The following is a 23,638-nucleotide window of genomic DNA, read 5'->3' as shown; positions in this document are numbered from 1 at the left end:
GACTTGGACACCTTACAGGCAAAGGCTTACCTTCCTCATCAAAGGGTCCAGACTCTGATATCCCTAGCTCGCCAGCTCCAGTCTCAAAACACTGCCACAGCTCGCCAATTCCTCGTTCTCCTAGGACACATGGCATCCTCGGTTCAAGTCACTCCCATGACCCGACTAGCCATGAGAGTTACCCAATGGACTCTGCGACACCAATGGATCCAAGCTCTTCAGCCTCTGTCCTCCATTGTCACAATTACACAAGCGCTACGCCTGTCTTTAACCTGGTGGACGACTCAAGACAACCTCCTTCAGGGCTTACCTTTTCTTCTACCAGATCCACAAGTAATCCTAACCACCGATGCTTCCCACATCGGTTGGGGGGCCCATGTGGACGATTTACAAACTCAAGGCCTCTGGTCTCGAGAGGAAGCCGAACACCAGATAAATTTCTTGGAACTGCGAGCAATCCGCTATGCGCTCAGAACTTTCCAAGCTCACCTATCCAATCAGATAATCTTGATCCAGACAGACAACCAGGTGGCCATGTGGTACATAAACAAGCAGGGAGGCACAGGCTCCTTCCTTCTGTGTCAGGAAGCTGCGCAGATTTGGGCAGAAGCCCTCTCCCACTCCATGTACCTCAGGGCCACCTACCTGCCGGGAGTAGACAATGTATTGGCAGACCAGCTGAGCCGTGTCTTCCAACCACACGAGTGGTCACTCAATCCTCTCGTAGCGACCTCTCTGTTTCACAAGTGGGGTTATCCCGACATAGACCTCTTTGCGTCTCCTCAGAACCACAAAGTGGACAATTACTGCTCTCTCATTCGGAGCCAGCACTCTCGGCCGAGGGATGCCTTTTCCCTCAAGTGGGCAACCGGTCTGCTCTATGCATTCCCTCCACTTCCTCTTCTGTCGAGGACTCTCGTGAAGCTCCGCCAGGACGGAGGAACCATGATCCTGATAGCACCGCACTGGCCACGCCAAGTGTGGTTTCCCATTCTCCAGGATCTCTCCATCTGCAGGCACATTCCCTTGGGGACGGACCCGCATCTACTCACTCAAAACGACGGATGCCTCCTCCATCCCAACCTCCAGGCCTTGTCCCTGACGGCATGGATGTTGAAAGGTTAGTCCTTCAGCCTTTTAACCTTTCGGATACGGTTTCTCGTGTCCTGATAGCTTCGCGAAAGCCCTCCACCAGAAGATCCTATTCATATAAATGGAAAAGGTACACATCATGGTGCACTTCTCAGTCCCTTGATCCCCTTTCCTGTCCAATCTCTAACTTCTTGGACTATTTATGGCATCTCTCAGAATCAGGTCTTAAAACCTCTTCCATAAGGATGCATGTCAGTGCGGTAGCCGCCTTCCATAAAGGTATCGGGGGTGTCCCTATCTCAGTACAACCCTTGGTAACACGCTTTCTTAAAGGCTTGCTCCATCTGAAGCCACCCTTACGTCCTCCGGCCCCATCCTGGGACCTTAATCTGGTTCTTGGTCGTCTAATGAAACCACCTTTCGAACCTCTGCACTCCTGTGAATTAAAGTATCTCACATGGAAAATGTTATTCCTTTTGGCTATCACTTCAGCACGCAGGATTAGTGAATTACAGGCCCTAGTCACCTACCCGCCTTACACTAAACTCCTGCAGGACCGGGCGGTACTCCGCACTCACCCTAAATTTTTACCTAAGGTAGTTTCGGAGTTTCATATCAATCAATCCATAATACTACCTATCTTTTTTCCCAGGCCCCACTCCAACTCCGTGGAACAGACTCTGCATACCTTAGACTGTAAACGAGCTCTAGCTTTTTATCTAGACCGTACAGTTTCTCACAGAAAGAGCACTCAATTATTCGTCTCTTTCCATCCTAACAAGTTAGGACAACCTGTGGGTAAGCAGGCTCTTTCCTCCTGGTTGGCGGACTGCATTACTTTTTGCTATCAGCAAGCTGGCATTCCTTTCCAAGACCGTGTTAAAGCACACTCTGTGAGGGCCATGGCGACTTCAGTAGCACACCTTCGATCAGTGCCGCTTCCTGACATCTGTAAGGCTGCCACCTGGAGTTCTCTCCATACCTTTGCAGCCCACTATTGTTTGGACAAAGCTGGAAGACAGGACTCCATCTTCGGCCAATCTGTCTTGCGTAACCTTTTTCCAACATGATGTACCAACACCCTTCCACCTTCCCGGTAGGGTGCGGATGCCCTTTCCCAAATTCCACCCCAGTTGTTGTGCCTGTTGCACGCCGTTGGGTGCCTTTGGTGCAAGTCAGGACATCCTCAGCTCGGTACTCACCCATTTGTGAGGACAACCATCCTGCTTGTCCTGTGAGAAAGCAAATGTTGCTTACCTGATGTAACAGGTGTTCTCACAGGACAGCAGGATGTTAGTCCTCACGAAACCCGCCCGCCACCCCGCAGTGTTGGGTTCGTTTTCTTTTTTACTTTTTCGGCACTGCCTGTAGCTTTGGAAATCAGACTGAAGGGAGACCCCTGCTGGCTGCAGGGTCAGTGCCGTGCTGGGCATGCCCAGTAGGGGCCAGTCAAAGTTCTGTTAAACTTTGACAGAAGTTTTCCGTGGTGGGCTCCATCCTCGATGTCACCCATTTGTGAGGACTAACATCCTGCTGTCCTGTGAGAACACCTGTTACATCAGGTAAGCAACATTTGCTATCCACAGAATCAAAAACCATACGTGGGTCAAATACCACAAATGTCATTTCCACTGTCAACCTTCGGTCTAATGTCATTAACTAGAGCTGTTAAAGCAATCTCAGTACAATCCTGATTAGCGAGGATGCAGAACTTTAGTCTTAGTGATAGTCATTCAGCTGGTCAGCATCCACCTTATGTAATTATCAAGAGAGAAATAGTAGATCCTTACCTATCATTTGAGAATGATTCATATTTGAGAAGCTCTGATATGAAAATACAAATATAGGGGATATTTGGAGAGAGAATTTCAGAGCAATTATATTCTTGACAAAACATCCTGGAACCTGAAACAGGGCCAAGATCCAATATGGAATAAAAATTATCTCCTAAATATTTTGGGATGACTTTTCAAAACATTTATGTGCATAAAATTAGCCTATACGCATGTATACGTACTACGTGCTGTTTTAAAAAAAACATAAGTATGTGCATATTTTTGGTCTTTGATTTACATATACATGTGACAAAAGGAGTGATTTAGAGCAGTGGTTCTCAACCTTTTTCCCATCGAAACACACTTGACAGACCACACTCACATGTGTGACGCACTGCTCATTACAATTCACGGCGGAAATAAAAAGTAAAGGTCCAGTATTATTTTTATTGTTAAGAATAACACAAGGAAAAGATACATATTCTGTCTGAACAGAAATTGCATAAATAGTAAACATACCACACCAAAACAGCACCAATTTCCAGCACTTAAACAGTAACCACGTTACCTAAGAAAAGGCAACACTGAAAATATTACACCAGGCCTTAAGACACCAATACATCTCCTATTAGGAAAACGGACCATGTCAGGCTGCTACCCAGAAACTTCATGCCAGAAAACCTCACCTGAATCACATGTGCTGACCCTCACCTAACAAAAAATAAAGAGACCAAAACGCATAACTAGAAGCATGCAGACAAAACTTGAATTGGAAACCACAACAAGCCAGAGTCTCTGTATGCAGTGTAACAAAAAAAAAAAAGAAACATCACCCATCCTTATAAAACAAATCAAGAGATATAAAATCAGTAGTAGTAAAACCATACTAACAAAAAGAACAGATTATTTCAAAACAGCTGATGAATGGAATATCCAATAATTAAACTCATATCAAAAATTTCTAGATACCAATAAAATATTTCAAAATAGCAGACACAAAGACCCAGTAATGAAAAATAATAAGGATACAAACATTTTTTTGCTCTGCATATCTGGGAACGTTTGATATCCAGGTGCCCTGAGATTGTTTTGAATTAGCAGGAGGAGGGATGGTTTGCTTTCAACTTTCTCCCCTCTCTCTCTCTCTCACTGGCTCTCAGTCACTCACATATGCACATGCTTTTTCTCTCTCTCTTATATAGGCTCTTAATTACACATTTACACACATGCTGTCTATCTTTTCAGGTTTACACACACAGGCTTTCAATCACACACATACATGCTGTCTTTTTCTCTTACACACAGACTCTCATTCACATGCTTACAAAAATTCTCTCTCTCATTTACCCGCAGGCTCTCAATCACATACTCACATGCTCCCTCACCTAAACCAGCTCTCAATCACACACATACACTCTTTCATATATACAGGCTCTCAATCATTCACATACATGCTATCTCACTCACACACACATACAGGATCTCAAACTCACATGCTTGCTCATTCACTCCCTCCCCCCCCCCCCCAACTAGTGACAGCAGCAGCCTTCTCCCAACCCTAAAGGCAGAAGTAACCTCCTTCATTTTCAGCCCTTGTGGAGAAAGGAGTCCCATTGGCTGCAAGGGTTGACGTTGTTCCTCATTTTACTCCGAGCTGCACTGCTCATCCTTCAGGCCGCGCCTCTCTTCTCTTCTTCGGGCTGATGCTGCCCACATAGCATGGTCTCTTCTTCCTGCGCACGCACTCCAGCTGTCCTGCTGCGTTCCGCCTGGGCTTTCAGCATTTTAAGCCCGGGCGGAGGACCTATTTCGCTTGGGTAGGGGGAGCAGCTGGGTTAGCGGGGGACCAGGAATGTGGCGACACACCTGCGTGTTTTTGGCGACACACCAGTTGAGAACCGCTGGTTTAGAATGTTCTGGGGTGGGACCAAGATCTACACGTGCAAGTTGCTATTTTACAAGAGAATTTATGCACGTACATTTGTCAGTGTATTTGTGTAATTTTAAATCTGCTAATTATATTGCCCAATTGATATCAGACTTATCTATTGTTTACTATTGGTTGGTGTGAGGTTTGAGTGAAGTAGGGGGGAGTTCAGAGTGAAGAACCAGGAGGGTTTTGATGACCTGGAGAAAAACTGGGTGAACTGGTGGTGCTTTCAGCAAATTTGTGATTCCAGTTACACAGGCATGTTTTAAAATATATCTACTTCTGCACATAAACATGGTTTTATGCAAGCAAGTTATGATTTTTTTCATGTGTAAAATATACACGCCTTTAATATAGGTAGGAAAAGTAAGCACTTTCATTGTATTGCATGTAACCATGGATACCTGTGTATTGGGGGTAGAAATGTAGTTTATTATCCGTGTGTATATCATATACACAGGTTATAAAATACTGTCATAGATTACTGTGCAGCCATATATGTGCGTTACCCTCAAAGATATTAGGAAATTATTTGAAAATAGATTTCTGGAGGAATAGGAATTACTACGTAAGTGCTCTGCAGCTTTGATGTTGTCTTATGGCTCGAGCTCATAAAAAGCTAGAAATTGAAATATAGAAACTGAAAACAAGATGGCAAACAAGCACGCCCATTCAATAAAGTCCTCAGGAGAGCTGGCGCTCTGAGGCGAACGCCCGCTCTCCCGACGCACGCCCAGGCACATCTCCTGGACGCGTGATTCTTTATTTAAATTAGGGCCCGCGCTAATAAGGAGGCGCTAGGGACACTAGTGCGTCCCTAGCCCCTCCTTATTAGTGGAAGCAGCGGCTGTCAGTGGGTCTGACATCCGACGCTTAATTTTACCGGTATTGGGTGTCTAACCCGCTGACAGCCACGGGTTCGGAAAACGGACGCTGGCAAAGTTGAGCGGCCGTTTTCCAACCTGCGGGCAGATTTTTTTTTTTTAATTTTTGGGGCCTCCGATTTAATATTGCTATGATATTAAGTCTGAAGGTGTACAGAAAAGCAGTTTTTCTGCTTTTCTGTACACTTGCCCGGTGCCATCTGAAATGAACTCCTGCCTTTGGCAGGCGTTAATTTCTCAGAGTAAAATGTGCAGCTCTGCTGCACATTTTACTTTCTTTATTGCCGGTGACTAACTAATAGGCTCATCAACATGCATTTGCATGTGATGAGCGCTATTAGTTTTGCGGGGGTTGGCCGCGCGTTTTCCACGTGCTATTACCCCCTATACTGTCAAAAACACATAGTCAAACGGGGGCTAAACGGTGCGCTCGGCTGAGCGCACCGTTCTGTATCGGCCTGAAGGATTATAAGGCTCATCAGGTCTGCCCCAGTTAATCTCTTCTCCTTCACAAATAGATCCTCTGTTTATTTCATGCCTTCTTGAATGTTGTTTGTTTGCCTTCACCACATCCACTAGAAGGCTGCTTGTATTCAACACCATTTGTATAAAGAATTATTTTCTGTTACCCCTGTCTATCTTTTTGTCATGATCTCATTCTCTTGAAATTACTTTCGTTCCACTGCTTAACACTTGGTATTCCCAAATTCTGTACTGTCCAGATTTGTTTTCTTTAGGCTGGTGTTGAAGAAAATCTTTGTTGCCATTTGTGTTCTCAGTGACCTTTTTCTTAAGCTAGAACTAAAAATATTATTTTCATAAGGACTGTTTTCCTGCCCAGCCTTTTAATCACAAGGGCCTGAAAACTGTAGATATGGCAGAAAGAAATGCTAAATCATAAGAAATTATGCTGCCAAAGACAGGACTGAAAAGAATGTGGAGAGAACTTTCAGATCATATTCTCAATCAGAACTCTGGACTTAGTTTTCAAGATTCGAAAGACAAGGAATCGTGATTCTGGAAAAAATAAACCTTTAAAACAGCAGAGTATAAGGCAAAATGCCACCAACCTGGTAACTCTGCAAGTTGGACTATCTCTGCTTGTCCATGAGGACAGGCCTGGATTTGTCAATATGCACACTAGGCATGTGCCTAGGGTGGCAAAAATCTGAGGGGCAGCGGGCTGGCTGAAGATGTTCCCTTTAACCTGGACTGAATCTCACTCAGAGGAGAACAGCATTCAGTTTCCTGATCCAGCCCTGCTCCTCTAGGCAGCATGCAGGGATCAGGAGAGGAAAGGGAACAAGCCTGCAGCAGACAAAGCAAAGGGGGATCATTTTGGAGAGACTAGGAGGGGCTGAGTAGAGATAATCGGAGGTGGGAAGAGAGGTTGTAGAATGAGGGGGATCAGCTGGGGAGTGTATGTCTGTGTGTGAGATACAGGGGAACAAGGGTAGGGGTACAGTTCTGGAGTGCATGAGAGAAGAAGAGATTGGTGCCAAGTATGTATATGAATGTCATATTGTGTGGGATGTTAGTAAGGAGATGCAAGGAGGAGCAGGACCAGAGCATGGTAGGGACACACCACCTTCCTCTTCTTCCCACCTAGCGCAATTCAGCTTGGGGCAGATTTTAAAAGCCCTACGCGTGCTGAGCCTATTTTGCATAGGCCTGGCGATGCGCGCAAGCCCCGGGACGCGCGTATGTCCCGGGGCTTTGTGAAAGGGGCGGGGTGGGACCCTGGCCTCCGGCACAGCGGCTGTGCCAGGGGATCGCGGGCAGGCACTTGGCCTCGATTTCGGAGCGGCCTCGGAGGGAACAGGGAAAGCCATCTGGGCTCCCCTAGGGCTTGGCGCGCGCAAAGTGCACAAGTGTGCACCCCCTTGCGTGTGCCAACCCTGGATTTTATAACATGCGCGCGCATGTTATAAAATAAGGCGTAGATTTGTGCGCGCCGGGTTGCGCGACAAATCCCGCTCGTATGTATTAAAATCTGGCCCATTGTCTTTCCCTTAATCTTGGATTCTATCCCCCAGATCCTGAAACCTAGTTCCCAACCCTTCCTACTACTCTTTCCTTCTTCAATACAAGAATATCCCTCTTTCCCTCCTTTTCCCCATCCCAGATTCTTAATCTTCATCTACTCCATCCTTATCTCTTTTTACTTCTCACACTTCTCCCCCTTTCTCCTCACTCCATTCTTGATCCTCCACCCTTCCTCTTCCTATCCCTGAGGTCTCCTCCCTGTACCGCTACTTGAGATCACTTTTCCTCAACAATAAAAATAATTATTAATAATTATAGTGAAAACAAATTTATTTTTATAATGTGATACAAAAGATGGAAATGTTTGTCAGTTTGCTTCAGAATTTTTACATTTTTGCCACAGATTTTATCCTGAGCTACCATAGGAAAAGAGGAGACTGTGTCTTAGACCTTCTGCCCCTTGTTGTTTAACCTTGGGGGGAAAGAGGAGTGATGGGGAAGACAGCACCAAAAGTGCCTAGGGTGGCCAAAATACTAAATCCGTCTCTACATGGGGGCTCCTTTAAAAGAAATCTTCTTTGCTAGGCCTGCAGTGACCTTGGGAGCCTTAGTCCAGGCCTTAAGCTTGCTTTAAGAAGGCCTACTTTTAAATTGCATTAGGAGAATGCAGAAGTCTATCAAGATAGGTCTTTTTGGTAGAAAATGTAGTCTTTGGCTAGATAAATTAGCGGAACCTTGCTATACTCTTCTTCCATAGTGTTATGAGAGGTGGTGGGTTGGATTTCTGTTGCTTCATCAACAAGGGACTGCAGATTGAAAGTAGTTGCTTCTGGAACAAAGGTGGTACTTCATTTTTTGGTCTTCCTCTGAAGGAGATGAAGCCAGTAAAACAGGAGGGGAGCCTCAGTTTGAGAAATTAGACTGCTGAAGCATGTGGAAAACTTGGATACCTAGGCCTGTGACACTGCCTTAGACATACTTTATTCTCACTAAGTTTCCACTGAGTCAGATGGTAACACATTGCTCGAGGGATAGAAAACTGCCTCTGTAACTGAGATCTGTCTCTTTAGCACAGTGTATTCCCTGCAGGGAAGTTCTGCTTTTATCCACCAAGTTCCTTGAGAATTTCCTCAGAAAAAAAATAGGGACCCGTGGAGACTTTCAAGCACTTTTTGTTTGTTGGGCCAGGTAGTTTGTTCCTGCTCCATTGGGCTTCCAGGTCAGTCAGAACTGGGGCAGGGATCTGTTTCTATGAGCCTTCATTTGCCACTATGCTCTGAAGTTTGATGATCCAGTGGCAGACGTTTTCATTGATCTAAGTGCCGTAATTCATTAATTTTTATGTGCAGTAAATTAAAATATCAAAATGAATACAGAAAGTGACCAGTGATGATACTTTTAGATATAGTTAATCCACTATGTTTTTTGACAGTGGTTTTCTGAAATATAAAAATTATGATATGGTGTTATCTAGATTAGGAGAGTCACATTCTAATTTCTTTAGTTACTTTAAAATTGTTTGAGAGGGATTTATTGTATCAGTCTCTAAACATTGGCACATTCAGTATAAATTGGTATTTATAACTACACCTCATGGATAAATTCCATTTTAAGAATGTATACCCACATCTGTACTCTTTGATCCTCTATCCAAGATTTTCTGGATGTCTCATTCCTATGAGAGCCTTTTTTTAACAACTGGGGCTATCCTATGGAATTCTATAACCCTGTCCGTGTATAACATAAAGCAGACCAAGGCATTTAAAAAAGCTTTAAAAATCTTTTTATTTAAAGAGGCCTTCAATCCATCGTATTAAAACTGTCTGGCTGATTTATTTGCAGTTTATTCAAGAATGTTCATGTTTTAAGATTTCTGATGTTGAATATGTGGCACTTTGTACCCCGCCCCAAACTTTGAAGGGTGTGGGAAATAAATATTTTAAATAAAATGAATAAAAAGTGAAATTCCTCTGGCAGAGGGGGATGATCCATGGGAAGTCCATTTTGTTTAGGAGAGAACTTCCCTCTATGCTTACTCAGATTTTGGCAGAATTAGATATTAAAGAGGTTCCATTAGAGCCTATGGTGAAAGGGAAGGATCCCATATTGGAAGGTCATCGCAGACCTGTTAAGACTCTTCCTTTCCATTGGACAGTAAGAGCTCTGGTGAGTGCAGAATGGTACTCGCCAGAGGCAGGTTTGCGAGTGGACAGACACATGGTGAAGTTATACCCGTTACCCTTTGAAGAGCTGGAGCTATTGAGGTATCTGAAGGTGGATGCCTTGGTTTTGGCAGTTTTGAGGAAGATGACTATCAATTGGAAGGCAGAGCAGCTCTAAAGGATGCTTTAGATAGATGAATAGAGGTTGTCTTGAAGCAGTCTTTCAAGGTGGCCACCTTACTCTACAACCTGCAGTTTGCAGAAGTTTCATGTCCTGCACTTGTTTACAATGGGTGCAACAAGGTCCCGTAAGAGATTCTTTGGCTAGTCTATCCATGAGGCGGAAAGGGTAGAGGCTGGTGTTGCATATGAGGCTAATGCTTCATGACCTCATTTGTACCTTGGCTAGGGGCATGTTGATTTCGGTGGCAACTCAGTGCTTGCTGTGGTTGCGGAAGTGGTTGGCGGGCACATCTTATAAGGCAATGTTGAGTAAATTGCTTTTTAAGGGATAGTTTTTCTTTGGTGATCTTGAAAAGCTGGTGAAGCATTATGGAGACAAGTTGCTAAAGTTGCCAGAGGATAGACCTAGAGAACTCTAACAGGCTCAAGTTTAGAGACGCAAGAAGTTACTGGCCAGAGAAGACAGCCTATTCTCAGAAGGGGTTCCTTGTTAGCAAATCTCAGTTCTTTTGCTCAAGAAAAAGTCTCTAGGGAAAGCTGCATTTCCATGGGAGAGGTCACAAATGTTCCCATTGAGATTCAGGGGTCTGGTGCCACAGTTCCTCTAATAGGGGGATATTTGTCTCAGTTTTACAGGGAGCGGGTCTCGATTATGTCAGATCAGTGGGTTCTTTCTGTGATTAAAAAATGGTTATGCATTAGGATGCCTTTGTGGAATCTCCATGTATCTCTCTAGAAAAGAGAGAAGCAGTAAAATCAACATTGGATCGTCTTCTTCGATTAGCAGCCATGGTTCCGGTTTCAAGGGAAGTTTGTCCACAGCAGATATTGAATTTATTTTGTTGTTCTGAAGAAGGAAGATATGTTCAAGCCCGTTCTGTACCTCAAACGGGTAAACGAGGCCTTAAAGGTTTCTAATTTCTGAATAGAGCCTCTTTCTCCATAATTATAGCAGTAAGAAAAGGGAATTTCTAATTTGGATCTGTCACAAGCGTATCTCCATAATTGATTTGTTCATCACATCAGTAGTTTCTCAGGTTTGCAGTCCTGGGAGGTCATTTTCAGTTTTGAGTACTTCCCTTTGGCTTAGCTGTTGCTTCAATGACCTTTTCCAAGGTAGAGATACTAGTAGCAGCAACCTAGTGCAGAGAAGGAGTTGATGGTTCATTCATATTTGGATGATTGGCTTTTACGAGTGAATTCAGAAGTGGTGGCTAAAGGTTTGATGACCAGAGTGGTTCAGTTGTTGTTGGATCTGGGATGGGTGATAAACTTTATCAAGAGCAGGTTAATTTTTTCTTAGGTCCTGGAGTACTTGGGCACACGCTCTGACACCCAGAGGGCCAAAGTGCTCTTGACATTGCCAAGCTTACATTGCAGATTTGGAATTTATTGACGTGGAAGGCACCCAGAGTCTGTGATTATTTGCAGGTGCTGGATTCCATGGCAGCGGTGTTGAATCTTGTTCTGTGGGTAAGAGCTCATATGGGACTGTTGGAGAGGTCTCGCTTAAAATTTTGGGGGCACAATTACAGGATTTCAAAGTGAGGTTAAAATTGATGTCAGAACCTGTCTGAAATGGTAGTTCTCAGTGGGGGAGAGAGAGAGTGAATGAGCGAGCAAACACAGCTTGCTCGCTCATTCACTCTCTCTCTCCCCCACCCCGGGAACTCGCGGCAGCAGCAGCCTCCTCCCAACGCTAACCTCTTCATTTTCAGCCCTCGCGGAGGTGGAGTCCCATCGGCCGCGGTTGAACCTCTTCATTTTCCTCCGAGCCGCGCTGCAGTCTTCTTTTCTTCGGGCCGATGCCGAGCGCACTAGCGTGGCCTCTTCTTGCCTCGCAGGCACCCGATACTCTCCACTTCCTCTTCCGGGCCGCGGGGGGGGGCGGCCCTGTGTGTGTGTGTGTGTGTGAGAGATTGCATGTATGTGAATGATTGAGAGCCTGTACATGTGAAAGAGAGTATGTCTGTGATTGAGAGCCTGCCTGTGAGAGAGAGAGAGCATGAATGTAAGTTTACCATTGGGAACCTGTATGTGTAAGTTTGTGATTGAAAACCTGTTTGTGTGAAAGAGTATGTGTGTATGATTGAGATCCTTTGTGTGTGAGAGAAATCATGTGTATGTATGATTAAGAGCCTGTGTGTATAAGTAAGAGAGAGATCATGTGTGTCTGTGTGTGATTGAGAGCTGGTTTAGGTGATGGAGCATGTGAGTATGTGATTGAGAGCCTGTGTTTAAATGAGAGAGAGAGATCATGTGTGTCTGTGTGTGATTGAGAGCTGATTTAGGTGAGGGAGCATATGAGTATGTGATTGAGAGCCTGTGTGTAAATGAGAGAAAGAGAGGACATGTTTGTAAGCATGTGAATGAGTCTGTGTGTGAGAGAAAAAGACAGCATGTATTTATGTGATTGAAAGCCTGTGTGTGTGTGTGTAAGCGTGAAAAGATAGCATGTGTGTAAATGCGTAATTAAGAGCCTATATAAGTGAGAGAGAAAAAACATGGGTATATGTGAGTACTGAGAGCATGTGTGTATAGGTGTGTCATTGAGAGCCAGTGTGAGAGAGAGCGCTGGTATGTGACAGAGAGGAGAAAGTTCCAAGCAAACCACCCCACCTCCTGCTAATTCAGAACAATCTCAGGACACCTGATATCAAACGTTCCCAGGTATGCAGAGCAAAAACATTTTTGTATCCTTATTTTTCATTACTGGGTCTTTGTGTCTGCTATTTTGAAATATTTTGTTGGTATCTGGAAATGTTTTATGAGTTTTTAATTATTGGATATTCCACTCATCAGCTGTTTCGAAATATGTTCTTTTTGTTAGTACAGTTTTACTGCTGATGATTTTATATTTCTTGATTTGTTTTATAAGGATGTGTGATGTTTCTTTTTTCCTTTGTTACACTGCATACAGAGACTCTGGCTTGTTGCAGTTTCCAATTCAGTTTTTTCTGCATGCTTCTTGTTATGCGTTTTGGTCTCTTTATTCTATGTTAGGTGAGGGACAGCACGTGATTCAGGTGAGGTTTTCTGCTGGCGTGTAGTTTCTGTGTAGGACTCTATAGCAGCCTGACTTGGTCCGTTTTCCTAATAGGAGATGTATTGGTGTCTTAAGGCCTGGTGTAATATTTTCAGAGACTTATTGTACTTTAAAAGTGTGATCTTACATAAAATGCACACATTTACTTGTATTTAGTTTTAAACATATTGTATGGCTCTCATGGAATTACATTTTAAAATATGTGGCGTTTATGGCTCTCTCAGCCAAAAAGATTCCTGACCCCTGGCCTAAGCATTCTAAATTTGAAAAAAGTTTTTGACAATGGATTTAATCTGAGGAATCATGGAAATGTTAGTCTAGAATTACACCCAAGTCACAAACAGATGAAGAGACTGGAATAGTGACACCCAAAGGCTATACTGAATCGGGAATAGTAAAAGGAGAATGACATTCTAAGATGAGAATATTTGTTTTACAGAGATTTCAAGAAAGCCTATTTACTTCCTTGAATATGTTCTCCAAGATGTGCAAACTAGGGAGTATGTTTTCTCTAGTGGGGCACGGGTCCTGAGGGGCAGGCTTGACTAGCTCCTTTCCTATTTGAGGGTTGCTTGGGTACTTCCGTGTGTTCTCATCTGGTTTGGTGAGATAAGGAGAAATTGTTTCTTACCTGCTAATTTTCTTTCCTTGAGTCCAACCAGACCAGTCCAGGGTCTCACCCATTTCTAGCTGACATCTGCTGTACAGGTTTCTATTTGATTATGGACATTTCAAGTTGTAGGTGTTTTTAAAGGCCTGGTTTGATTAAAGGGCCAAGTTGTGTTTCCCCCTTCTCATAGGAAGCTGAGTAAAATTTTTTGTGTTTTGACAGAGTGGTGCTGCAGGCTTCACAGTGCCATATAAGGGGTAATGTCAATGAATAAGATTGTTTTCTGTCTCCATTGAGTGGGGGTGGAGGGGGTGCAAACCCATGAGTTCTGGACTGGTTTGGTTGGACTCGATTAAAGATTAGCAGGTAAGGAACTTTATTTTTCCTTATAGGGAGTTCCCAGTTTTCACCTCCAGACTAACCATTTGATTCTAATTCTTTTGTGTTATAGCAGAAAGCTTTGGATTAAAACTTTAGAATGATAGAGAGAGGGGAAAACTACTAGAATGGCTTCTTCTTCAGATGGTATATTCTCTCAGCCTCAGACTCACTTAATTTTTTTTCATGTATAATCGTAAGATATCTCATTCATTCATCTTAACATTTATTCTCTGAATTAAGCACCCATGTTTTTGTGCAGGTACGTGGAGAGTTCAAAAGATGTGACGGGAGATGACAATATCTCAAAACTGAATCCAATCGCTTTAAGCTGCAACCTCAACATTGCAGCTTGTAAACTGAAGCAGTCAGATTGGCGGGCAGCCATTGAAAGCTGCGAGGAGGTATGTTGAAGAGTTTAAGGCTAGATGTAAGGACTGTGCAAGAAAACATGCTAGTTTTGTTGCTAGCACAATTCTTTTTTTTTTCACCTGGCAGTATCTTCCTGCTCCATCGGAACCAGGGCTGCGATCTGGCAGCATGAGACTTCATTCACAACTACCTAGGAATTTTCCCCCTATTTTAGGTTAAATCTTGTTTGTTGAAATTTTCAACAGGGTACAAATGGAAATACCACATGGGAACTTTGTCCTGATCTCTCCATGCCCATTCAAAGAGAAGTAAAAAGAAAACCCCCAGAAATACCTCCCCCCCCCCCCCTTAACTTTTCCCCCTATTTTAAATTCTCTCCCTAACTCAACATACCTAATCTGGTCATTGTAGTGACAGTCCTGGGCTAGGGTCATGCATCAAAGCTCATTCCAGAACCTTGTAATCATGAGCCCTGAATCAGAGATGTCACCTTTAAACAATGACCACATCGTCCTTCACTTCCATGGGCCATGAACGCTGCCTCTGCAGCATTCTCAAGACTCAGCTTGCAGAAGGTCCCTGGTTTAACCCTATGGTAGGGTATAGTATTGCCACTGGGTTAGGCCTGCTTGCACAATTTTGACAGTGGGTCTTTTGCCCAAGCAAATTCAGGAAGGGTAAAAAAAAAAATCTACAGTAGCAATTTTGCACACGCACACACTTCTGTGGAAATTACTTTTGAACTTTTATGAACTGTACGAAATTTAAAAATCACACGACTATAGTTCAGATGGTGTAAAATTCCAGAAAGGTAGCTATGTTAATCTTTAGCAGTAAAAATAACAAAAAGGCTGGTGGCACCTTATAGACTAACTTGTTTGAGGCATGAGCTTTAGAGGACAATCTGCTTCAGATGCATGACGAAGTGGACTCTTGTCTATGAAAGCTTATGCCTCAAATCTGTTAGTGTATAAGGTGCCACCGGCCTCTGTGTCCTAGCTCAGATTGTAAAAGCATTTCTGTGTTAAATTGTGATTTTCAGTTGATCAATATTAAAATAAAGTGTGCATTTCTGGAAACTTGGTATAGTGGTGCTAGAATCCAGTTCCTGTTAATCTAACAAATTGCAAGGAAATCTGTTCTTGAAACAGACAACAAAAACAAAATAGTAAAATGTTCCATTACAAATTGTATTCCATTAGAAATTGACCCAAAGCAGGTACGGTGTTGTGTTCAGATTAAAGTGTGGGAGTTTCAACTGGCAGTATTACTGTGCTAGACTCGTATCTTGATTCCTGATACTCCTTGATGGGTATATTTCACAGCTTCAAGAATGGCATCCCAGCCATCACTTAGCAGCAGCTGTCAAGCAGCTAAGAGCTAGGATGCATGGTCTAGAGGGGAGATAGTTAAGAATGAGGGAAAAATCCTTTGGTAACTGATGGCAGGTTTTCACTGAGCACAAAGAAACCATGTAAAATGTTTTAATATTAAGAAATACCATAAGGGGACTGCTGATGACAGATTGTGTGCACACATAATTTGCATGCTACCCTAATAGCTCTATTAGTAAGACTATGTTGCCATGGAAATTGATTTCAATAATAATGCTAATAAGTGGAAGTGGAGCAGGTGGGCATGAAGTGATCATAGCTCCTTGGATTGGAGAAGGTGAAATTACTACTTACCTGATGATTTCCTTTCTTCAAATCCAGTCAGAATGGGTTATGCATGCCATCTAGCAGATAAAGAGAGACATAATCAGGCTTGCTGATATCACCTCATACATATCTCTGTGCTGACAATAGCCTGACAGTATTTCTGTGAAATGCTGTGAACAAAATTGAATGCAACCAACAATTTAGAAATTTTTTTTTTTTAAACTTAGGACTTTCAGCAGAATAAGGAAGTGGAGAAAAACATAGGAATATAGAAATGATAGGAACATATAGAACAAGTTATACTCACCAAAAATCAAATAAAGACACCCAGCGAAACAGTCTTTGTAAAGACCGGAAAAAATAGGGAGTGTCATGGACTGGTTTGATTATATTTGAGGAAAGGAAATTATCAGGTAAGAAGTAATTTCACTTTCTTCTTCAGTCAGACCAGTCCATATAAGTAGGATGTACCCAAGTTACTCTGTAACGGGGTGGGATGCTGCCCGAGCCCCCCTGCCACACCACTGAGGTGAAGGAGGCTTCCTAACTGTGACATCCAGACAATAATATTGAGAGAAGGTATGTAAGGTAGACCAAGTCGCCACTCTACAAATCTCCAAGGGAGACACTACTGCATTTCTGCCCAAGAAGTAGCCTGTTCCCTTGTGGAATAAGCCTGAATCTGCTTCAGTAAAGGAATACCTGAATCCACATATGCTGCTGTAATCACCTCTTTGATCCAATATGCTACCTTAGCCCTAGAGGCTGCCTCGCCCTTACGCATGTTACTATACAGCAAAAAGATGATCTGATTTCTGAAAGACATTGATGACCTTGAGATACCTTAAAAGATGCTTCCCCACATCCAAGGGACAAAGGAGTGAATAGTCTGCTGTATCAGTCTGTCTGTCAGAACGAAGGCAAAGAAATGGACCGATTCAGGTGAAAACCTGACACAACTTTCAGAAGAAAGGAAGACTGTGTGAAGTTGAACCCTATCCTGAGTAATGGTCAAAAAAGGTTCCCTCTAGGACAGTGTCTGCAACTCCAATATCCTCCAAGCAGAACAGATAGCAATGAGGAATACCATTTTTTAAGGTAAGCAAATGTAAGGAAATACCCTTAAGAGGAGAGAACTGTGATCCTGCCAAAAAGGATAAGACCAAGTTTATATCCCAAAGAGGAACTGGAATACAGAATGGAGGTCAAATATGCTTACCGCCCTTCAAAAATCCAGCAACATTAGGATGAGAAAACAGAAGCCTACCTTGAACTTGACCTTTATATAAGAGAGAACCGCCGCCTGAACATTTAAGATTTTAAGGGCTAAGCCCTTAGGCCCTCTTTCAGGAAGTCCAGAATCAATGCTACTGATACCTTGTCCAGGACACACTGTCACCCCAAGCACTAATCCTCAAATTCTCCAAATTCACACGTAAGCCAGGGAAGTGGAAAACCTCCAAGCCTTCAGAAGCCGGAGAATAATATTTTTTCACTAAACATGCCCACTCATGGGCCAGATAGCAAGACAAAAAGATCTGGATCCTCATGAAATACCAAACTCTGACAAAGTAAATCCTTGTGAGATGGAAGCTGAAGAGGGCTGTTGCACAGCAGGCGTCTGAGGTCCATGTACCATGGCCACTGTAGCTAATCTGGTGCCCCGAGAAGAACCAATCCTAGATGACCTGCAGTTTTTTGAAATAATCTGCCTATCATGGGCCAAGGGGGAAACATATACAAAGTCTCCTACCTAGGCCACTTCTGCACCAGGGCATCGATTCCTGATGTCTGTGAATCTCACGCTTGAAGAACCTGCATGCTTTCACATTTTTACTGGTTGCCATCAAATTCAGGTCAAACAGTCCCCATGTGATGATGAGTAGATTGAAGGCCCTTGATGAAAGACACCCCTCCACCAGGTCCAGCACATGGCGACTGATGTAATCTGTCTGTGCATTGTCCACATCCACTATGTGAGATGCAGATAAAGCTTGCAGATTCATCTCTGACCAAGGAAGAAGCAGATCCATCTCCAAGGAAACCTGATGACTCTGGGTTCTTCCTTGATAATTTACATAAGCTCCCGCCATGGCGTTGTCTGACATCACCCTGGCTGCCCGATCTACTAATGGGAGCGTGAAGTCTAGCAGAACCAGTCGAATTGCCTGGGCCTCTAGATGGTTGATGGAGCATCTTGCCTCTTCTGAGGTCCACTATCCCTGAGCCATCAGCTCCTGACAGTGAGCTCCCCACCCCAATAGGCTTGCAGTCGTAATCACCATGATCTAGACTGGAGGAACCAGATCTACTCTGACCAAGTGCATGTGATTCAACCACCATTGTAAACTTTGGTTGACTGATGTGACGACCTAGCAGAGAAGTCATAGGACTCCACCAGGATAGGAAGGCCCTCTAAAGATGCTGTATGTATGCTCTCACCCATGGCACCAGGTCCAATGCCGCTGACATAGTTCCAAGAGTCTGAAGATAGTGCAAATGGCTGTTTGTTTCGGATTTGATCCCATAACTTCTGAATTCATTTTCTGGCAGATACTCAGCTGATCTTCACATTGAACAGAGCTCCCAGATAAAATCAGGTTCTGTGATGGCTGAAGATTGCTTTTGGGAAAAGTCGACAATCTAGGCCAGGTCTTGCAAAAATTGGATCACCCACTGAGATGCCATGATGCTTTCCTGGTAGGAGTTTGCCAACATCAGTCAATTGTCCAGATAAGGGTGCACTAGGATCCTCTTTCTACAAGTTTGCAGCCACCACTATCATTACCTTGGTGAAGGCCCTTGATGCCATAGCTGTACCAAAGGGGCAGAACCTGAAACTGAAAATGGCGATCCAACATTGCAAAATGAAGGCATCACTGGTGATCCATCCAGACTGGAATGTGAAGATACATCTCTGTCAGATCCAGGCATAATCAACAACATGGTCTCTATACTGAAGTGGTCTAGTTTTAGGTCCAGAATAGGGCAGAAGGAAATAAATGGAATAAAACCCTTGCCATTCCTCCCTAGCCGGCACGAGAATGACAGTCTTCAAATAAAGAGTAAGAATGCAAGGAAGTCCTGGCTTTCTCAGGGAGCCTGGGAACCTTTGAGTCCCCCCCCCCCCCCCCCCCCAAGCTATGGCCATCTTGTCAGACTTGTCTCCAAACTGGCCCTGAAAGAGCAAATTAGTCGAGTTGGACTTAAGAGATAATATCTGCTGACCAATTTCGCATCCAGAGAAGCCGCCGAGTTGCCACTATGGAGGCCACCCTTCTGGCAGAGGAGCAGGACAAATCATATCCAACATATGCCAGAAACACAGATCCTGGCTGAAGAAATGGGCAATTCTCCCATAGCTCTTCCTGTGCCTCTTACACAAGATGCAGCCTGGACTGTGCCACAATGCAATAGCATGCTGAGATCCGAAGAGCCATGGTAACTACTTCAAAACTCTATTTGGGTGTAGCTTCTATCTTCGTTAAGAGCCGCACCACCCACAACTGGAATGGTGGCTCGCTTAGTTACTGAGCACAGCAAGGCATCCATATGTGGAAAACAGAATTGCTCCTTCACCTGAGGATCCTGCGGATATATTTTAGCAAGTGAGCGTTCCCCCCCCCCACCCCCCCCCCCCCCCCCCCCCCCCCCCCCCCCCCCCCTAAAATTAGCCTCCAGAGCTCCCTATGCCAAATCAATTAAGTCCTGCACCACCTAGTGCAGCGGGAAAAAGGATGACTTCCATAAACTAAGCATGATGTCGTCTTTTTTGGACACAGTAGCCACATCTCTTTTGTCCTAAACAATCTGCAACATGTGTAGAGACTGAGAAATCAGGGAAGGCAGTTCATCCCTATGAAAGAGACTAAGCATAGACAAATGGTCCTCCCCATCAGGAGAACTTCCTCCTCCTCCAAGCATTTATCACCACTGCCTGGCGGGAACTGCAGAAAATCATCCAGGGAGTCCTCTAAAGGGGAGGAATTCTCCCCTGGCACATCGTACTCAAGCTCCCTCTAGGCATGCTTCCTCCCCATAGGGGGAGGGCAGGAGGAGCCGATACAAGCTGCGCTGCACCTTGCCCCACACAAGACTTGTAGACACTTAAAAAAAAAAAAAAAGACACCCATGATAGAGGAGACATCCAGCCTGGGTGGAGCAGCCACGGGCACACTAGCCCATGGTGCTTTTAAGAGAGGGGGCCCTACATCTTGATCAGGGCCCCTTTGCCCTATAATGGCCGCCAGAGCATCCCCTGAGGGGAGAGAGGCACTAACTATATTCCTCTCTGCAGGAGCCACCAACTCAGATCCCCCAGCTGATAGAAACTTGGAGGCAGGCATCTCCATACCTGGGAACTTTTGACTTCTAGTCACCCTCTCAGGGGAGGGCAACTGCACAGTGGGACCGGATGCTCTCAAATTTGCTCTCGTCAACACTCTTACGTGTTCACACTTACTTTCACTGCTCATTCTCTCACATGTCCATTTACACCTTTACTTCTGCCATTCTTCCACCAACACACACTCACTCATGTCTATCTCTCTTCCATACACATATGCCTACTCACTTTCACACCTATGCTCACTTGCACTCAGCTCTCTCCTACTTACCTACATACACTCTCAGATCTCTTCTTCCTACACAAATACACACTCACTCACTCTCACAGACAAGCTCATTCATTCTCTCTTCCCCCCCCCCCCCCCCCCCTTTCAAAAACACACTACCAACAGCAGACTCTAATTTGGGCTCCTGGAGCAGCAGCAGCCTCTTCCTTCTCCTTTTGTGCTGCGGAAACGGACGCTGCCTGTTTCTTGCTCCTCGTTTGATGCACGGGCAGGAAATCGCAATATTGATTGGCCAAGGCAAACAAGATGGGGCGGGCAAGTGTCTGGATACAGGAAACAGGCTGTGCAGGAACAGGTGGTGTCACGAGGAAGCGAAGTTAAGAGTTAAAAGGTCCGGAGATGGTAGAAATCACTGTCGAATTCCTCCTTTTTCAGCCGCTCAAGACCAATGATGTTCCTTTCTTCTTTCCGGGTCCAAGCAGATTGGTTTTACTGCAGCACGCGGAGATTTCCAGTATTGGGCCGGAGACCCGGTAATTCTTTTAGAATTCCGGAGCCTCCCGGCCAAATCCGGAGAGTTCCCTGGTATGATCTCTGGTGCTCTCCCTCTCTAACCCCTGCCTGATCCTTGGCTCTCCAGTCCTTTTCCTGTATCTTCCCTAGCAGTGCTCCCCATTCACTTGTGCCACATTGACCAAGAGCTTTGATCCAGCTTCTCCCCACAATTGCCATCCCAACCTGTGCACACACTCATAGAAAAGGCATTGATCCAGTCCCCTCCTCAGGCCATTTATCACCATCATTAATTATCATTCATATATTCATAATCATTGTTTTAATCACCAATTCATCACTATTATTCAATTCATTATTCAATCAATATAATCAATATTTAATGTTAATCATCAATTCATCAGGCAGACCAATGAAACCCTGCCCAATCCACCCACCCTCAGTTGAAAGTGTGCTCTTATTGTGGTGTATATATAGTCATCGTGTTTGCCTTCTTATAGTGCAAGCGCACGCTCTCGCTCTCTCTCGGATTGAAGCCATGCAAGCACGGCAATATAGTGGCTCCAGCATGTGTGCTGCGGCGGCCCGGAGATTTTATCGTCCTGCCCAGAGACCCGGAAATTTGTCTAAATTTCCGGAATCTCTGGGCTAAATCCGGAGAGTTCTCAGGTATGGGCATCTCTCATCAGGCTACAGAACACTCCTGGGAAATTTTGCAACTGTTTCCAGCCTGCACCAAGCAAAGGTGACAGCCTGTGCACAGTGTGGTTTTCCTCCCGCTCTATCTTGCTGTTTCCCAAGCGTGTGGTCCTGCTGCAAAAAAAAAAACAAACTAGAAAGTCTGAACTCCCCTTCAAAATGATCCCTGAAATGCCCCTTTACTTCCCTCAACGTCTGTTGTGGACTGCTGCCACTGAGCAAGGCCTCCAGGAAACCTCTTGCTTTTTTTTTTTTTTTTAATTGTTCCCTACAAGAAACAAAACCTTTTTAAAGGAACAGATCCCATATAGAGCTCACAAGGGGAAGGAGAGAGAAGATACCAGGAAGAGGGGAAAGAAGAATTGAGAAAGGGGGAAAATAGCCTTATCTTCCTGAAAGGCCTTTGGAACCAGACAGTTCAACAGATGGAGGAAGCAGCTAGCTGTTACTGCTTGGAGCCTCCCCAATCCGACTTCACCATCAGGATCCAGCTCAGCGGAGGCAGGGAGAACTAGTCCTACCCCTCAGGAATCCAGAGAGCTTCTCCTAGTCAGCATGAATCTACAGCACAGAATGTACATCCACCATTTGCTGGAGCCAGAGAATATTGGCAGGCTGGTGTCAGCACAGAGGCATATATGAGGTGACATCAGCAAGCCTGTACTCTATCTGCTAGTTAGTATGCAAAGCCCATTCATATGGACTAGTCTGACTGGATGAAGAGGAAGGTGAAGTTGCCTTAACCCTTCACCTCCTGCTTTGTTGCAAGAACATCCTGCCAGAAGGCTTGTACTGGCACCTCAGCATTACAAGTTGCTAAACTAATATGGGATATCTTTTCCACATAGTACTGCCAGAGCTGTGACTAGGCATTTTTAGCATCTGGGACAGGAACAAATATTTTTATTTATTTAGCATTTTTTATATACCGAGGTATAGCAGAGTTGCCTTCACTCCGGTTTACATTTATAACAAACTGTTACATTTAAAATTTAATTTTAACAATAAACTGTGGAAACTGGTATATAATAGTAGTATAAACAAAACAAGATATACAATAGGATAGGTTCACTGAAATATCTGAGTTCAAATCATAAAGGGGACATCTGTAGCTTGAAAGAAGGAGAGATAGTCATAGGAGGGAGATTGAATGTCAGAAGGCTATGGGATTATTTTTTAAGATCATTGTGCGTGCTGTCATTAAGAGTTTGGCTGAGTAGCCAGGCTTTTAGATCTTTTTAAAAAGATTTTATGTTTTCTTGAGCGGTTAGGTAATGAGGTAACGAATTCCATAACTTTGGGCCAATGATGAAGATGGAGATGGCTCTGTTTCTGGTGGAAGACAGTTTGGCATGTGGAAGTGATGGAATCACTAGTTGAAGTTTACTAGTTGTTCTTGTCATGCGTAGGGAACTATGGATATGTATGATGTCATCAAGGGCAGTGTAGTCTGCTTTATAAATTGCTTTATGAAGAATTATGAGAATTCGATTCTTTTCTCTATTGGTAGCCACTGTAAATGGTTGAGAACAGGTGTAATGTGTTCAGATTTTCTTTTACCCGTTCAGAATGCTGCTGCCAGTGTCCTAAGTAGCTGCAAAGGTCTTAAGGACGTCTTAGGTAAGCCAATCAGGAGAGAGTTGCAATAGTCCAAACCGGAGAAGATGAGGGTTTGTAGGACGGTTTTGAAATCATGGGGGTGAAGCAGTGTCTCTGGAAATAGACCCCCTTATGGAATGGGTGGAGTTAAATCTACAAGGGATCTTGGCCTCC

The 23,638-nt window shown here is 44.2% G+C and overlaps 1 protein-coding gene across 1 annotated transcript in view; it reads left to right on the top strand.

Moving 5' to 3' along the window:
• The window catches only part of PPID (peptidylprolyl isomerase D), a 96,833-nt gene that overhangs the window by 67,334 nt on the left and 5,861 nt on the right, over nt 1-23,638 (top strand). The window contains exon 7 of the mRNA XM_029616638.1: nt 14,309-14,450. Within this exon, the coding sequence (XP_029472498.1) occupies nt 14,309-14,450 (142 nt within the window). The remainder of the gene's footprint in view (nt 1-14,308; nt 14,451-23,638) is intronic.

Source organism: Rhinatrema bivittatum, chromosome 1 (genome assembly GCF_901001135.1).
Source record: "Rhinatrema bivittatum chromosome 1, aRhiBiv1.1, whole genome shotgun sequence".
Lineage (NCBI taxonomy): Eukaryota > Metazoa > Chordata > Amphibia > Gymnophiona > Rhinatrematidae > Rhinatrema > Rhinatrema bivittatum.
This window is presented reverse-complemented; position numbering and strand designations above follow the sequence as displayed.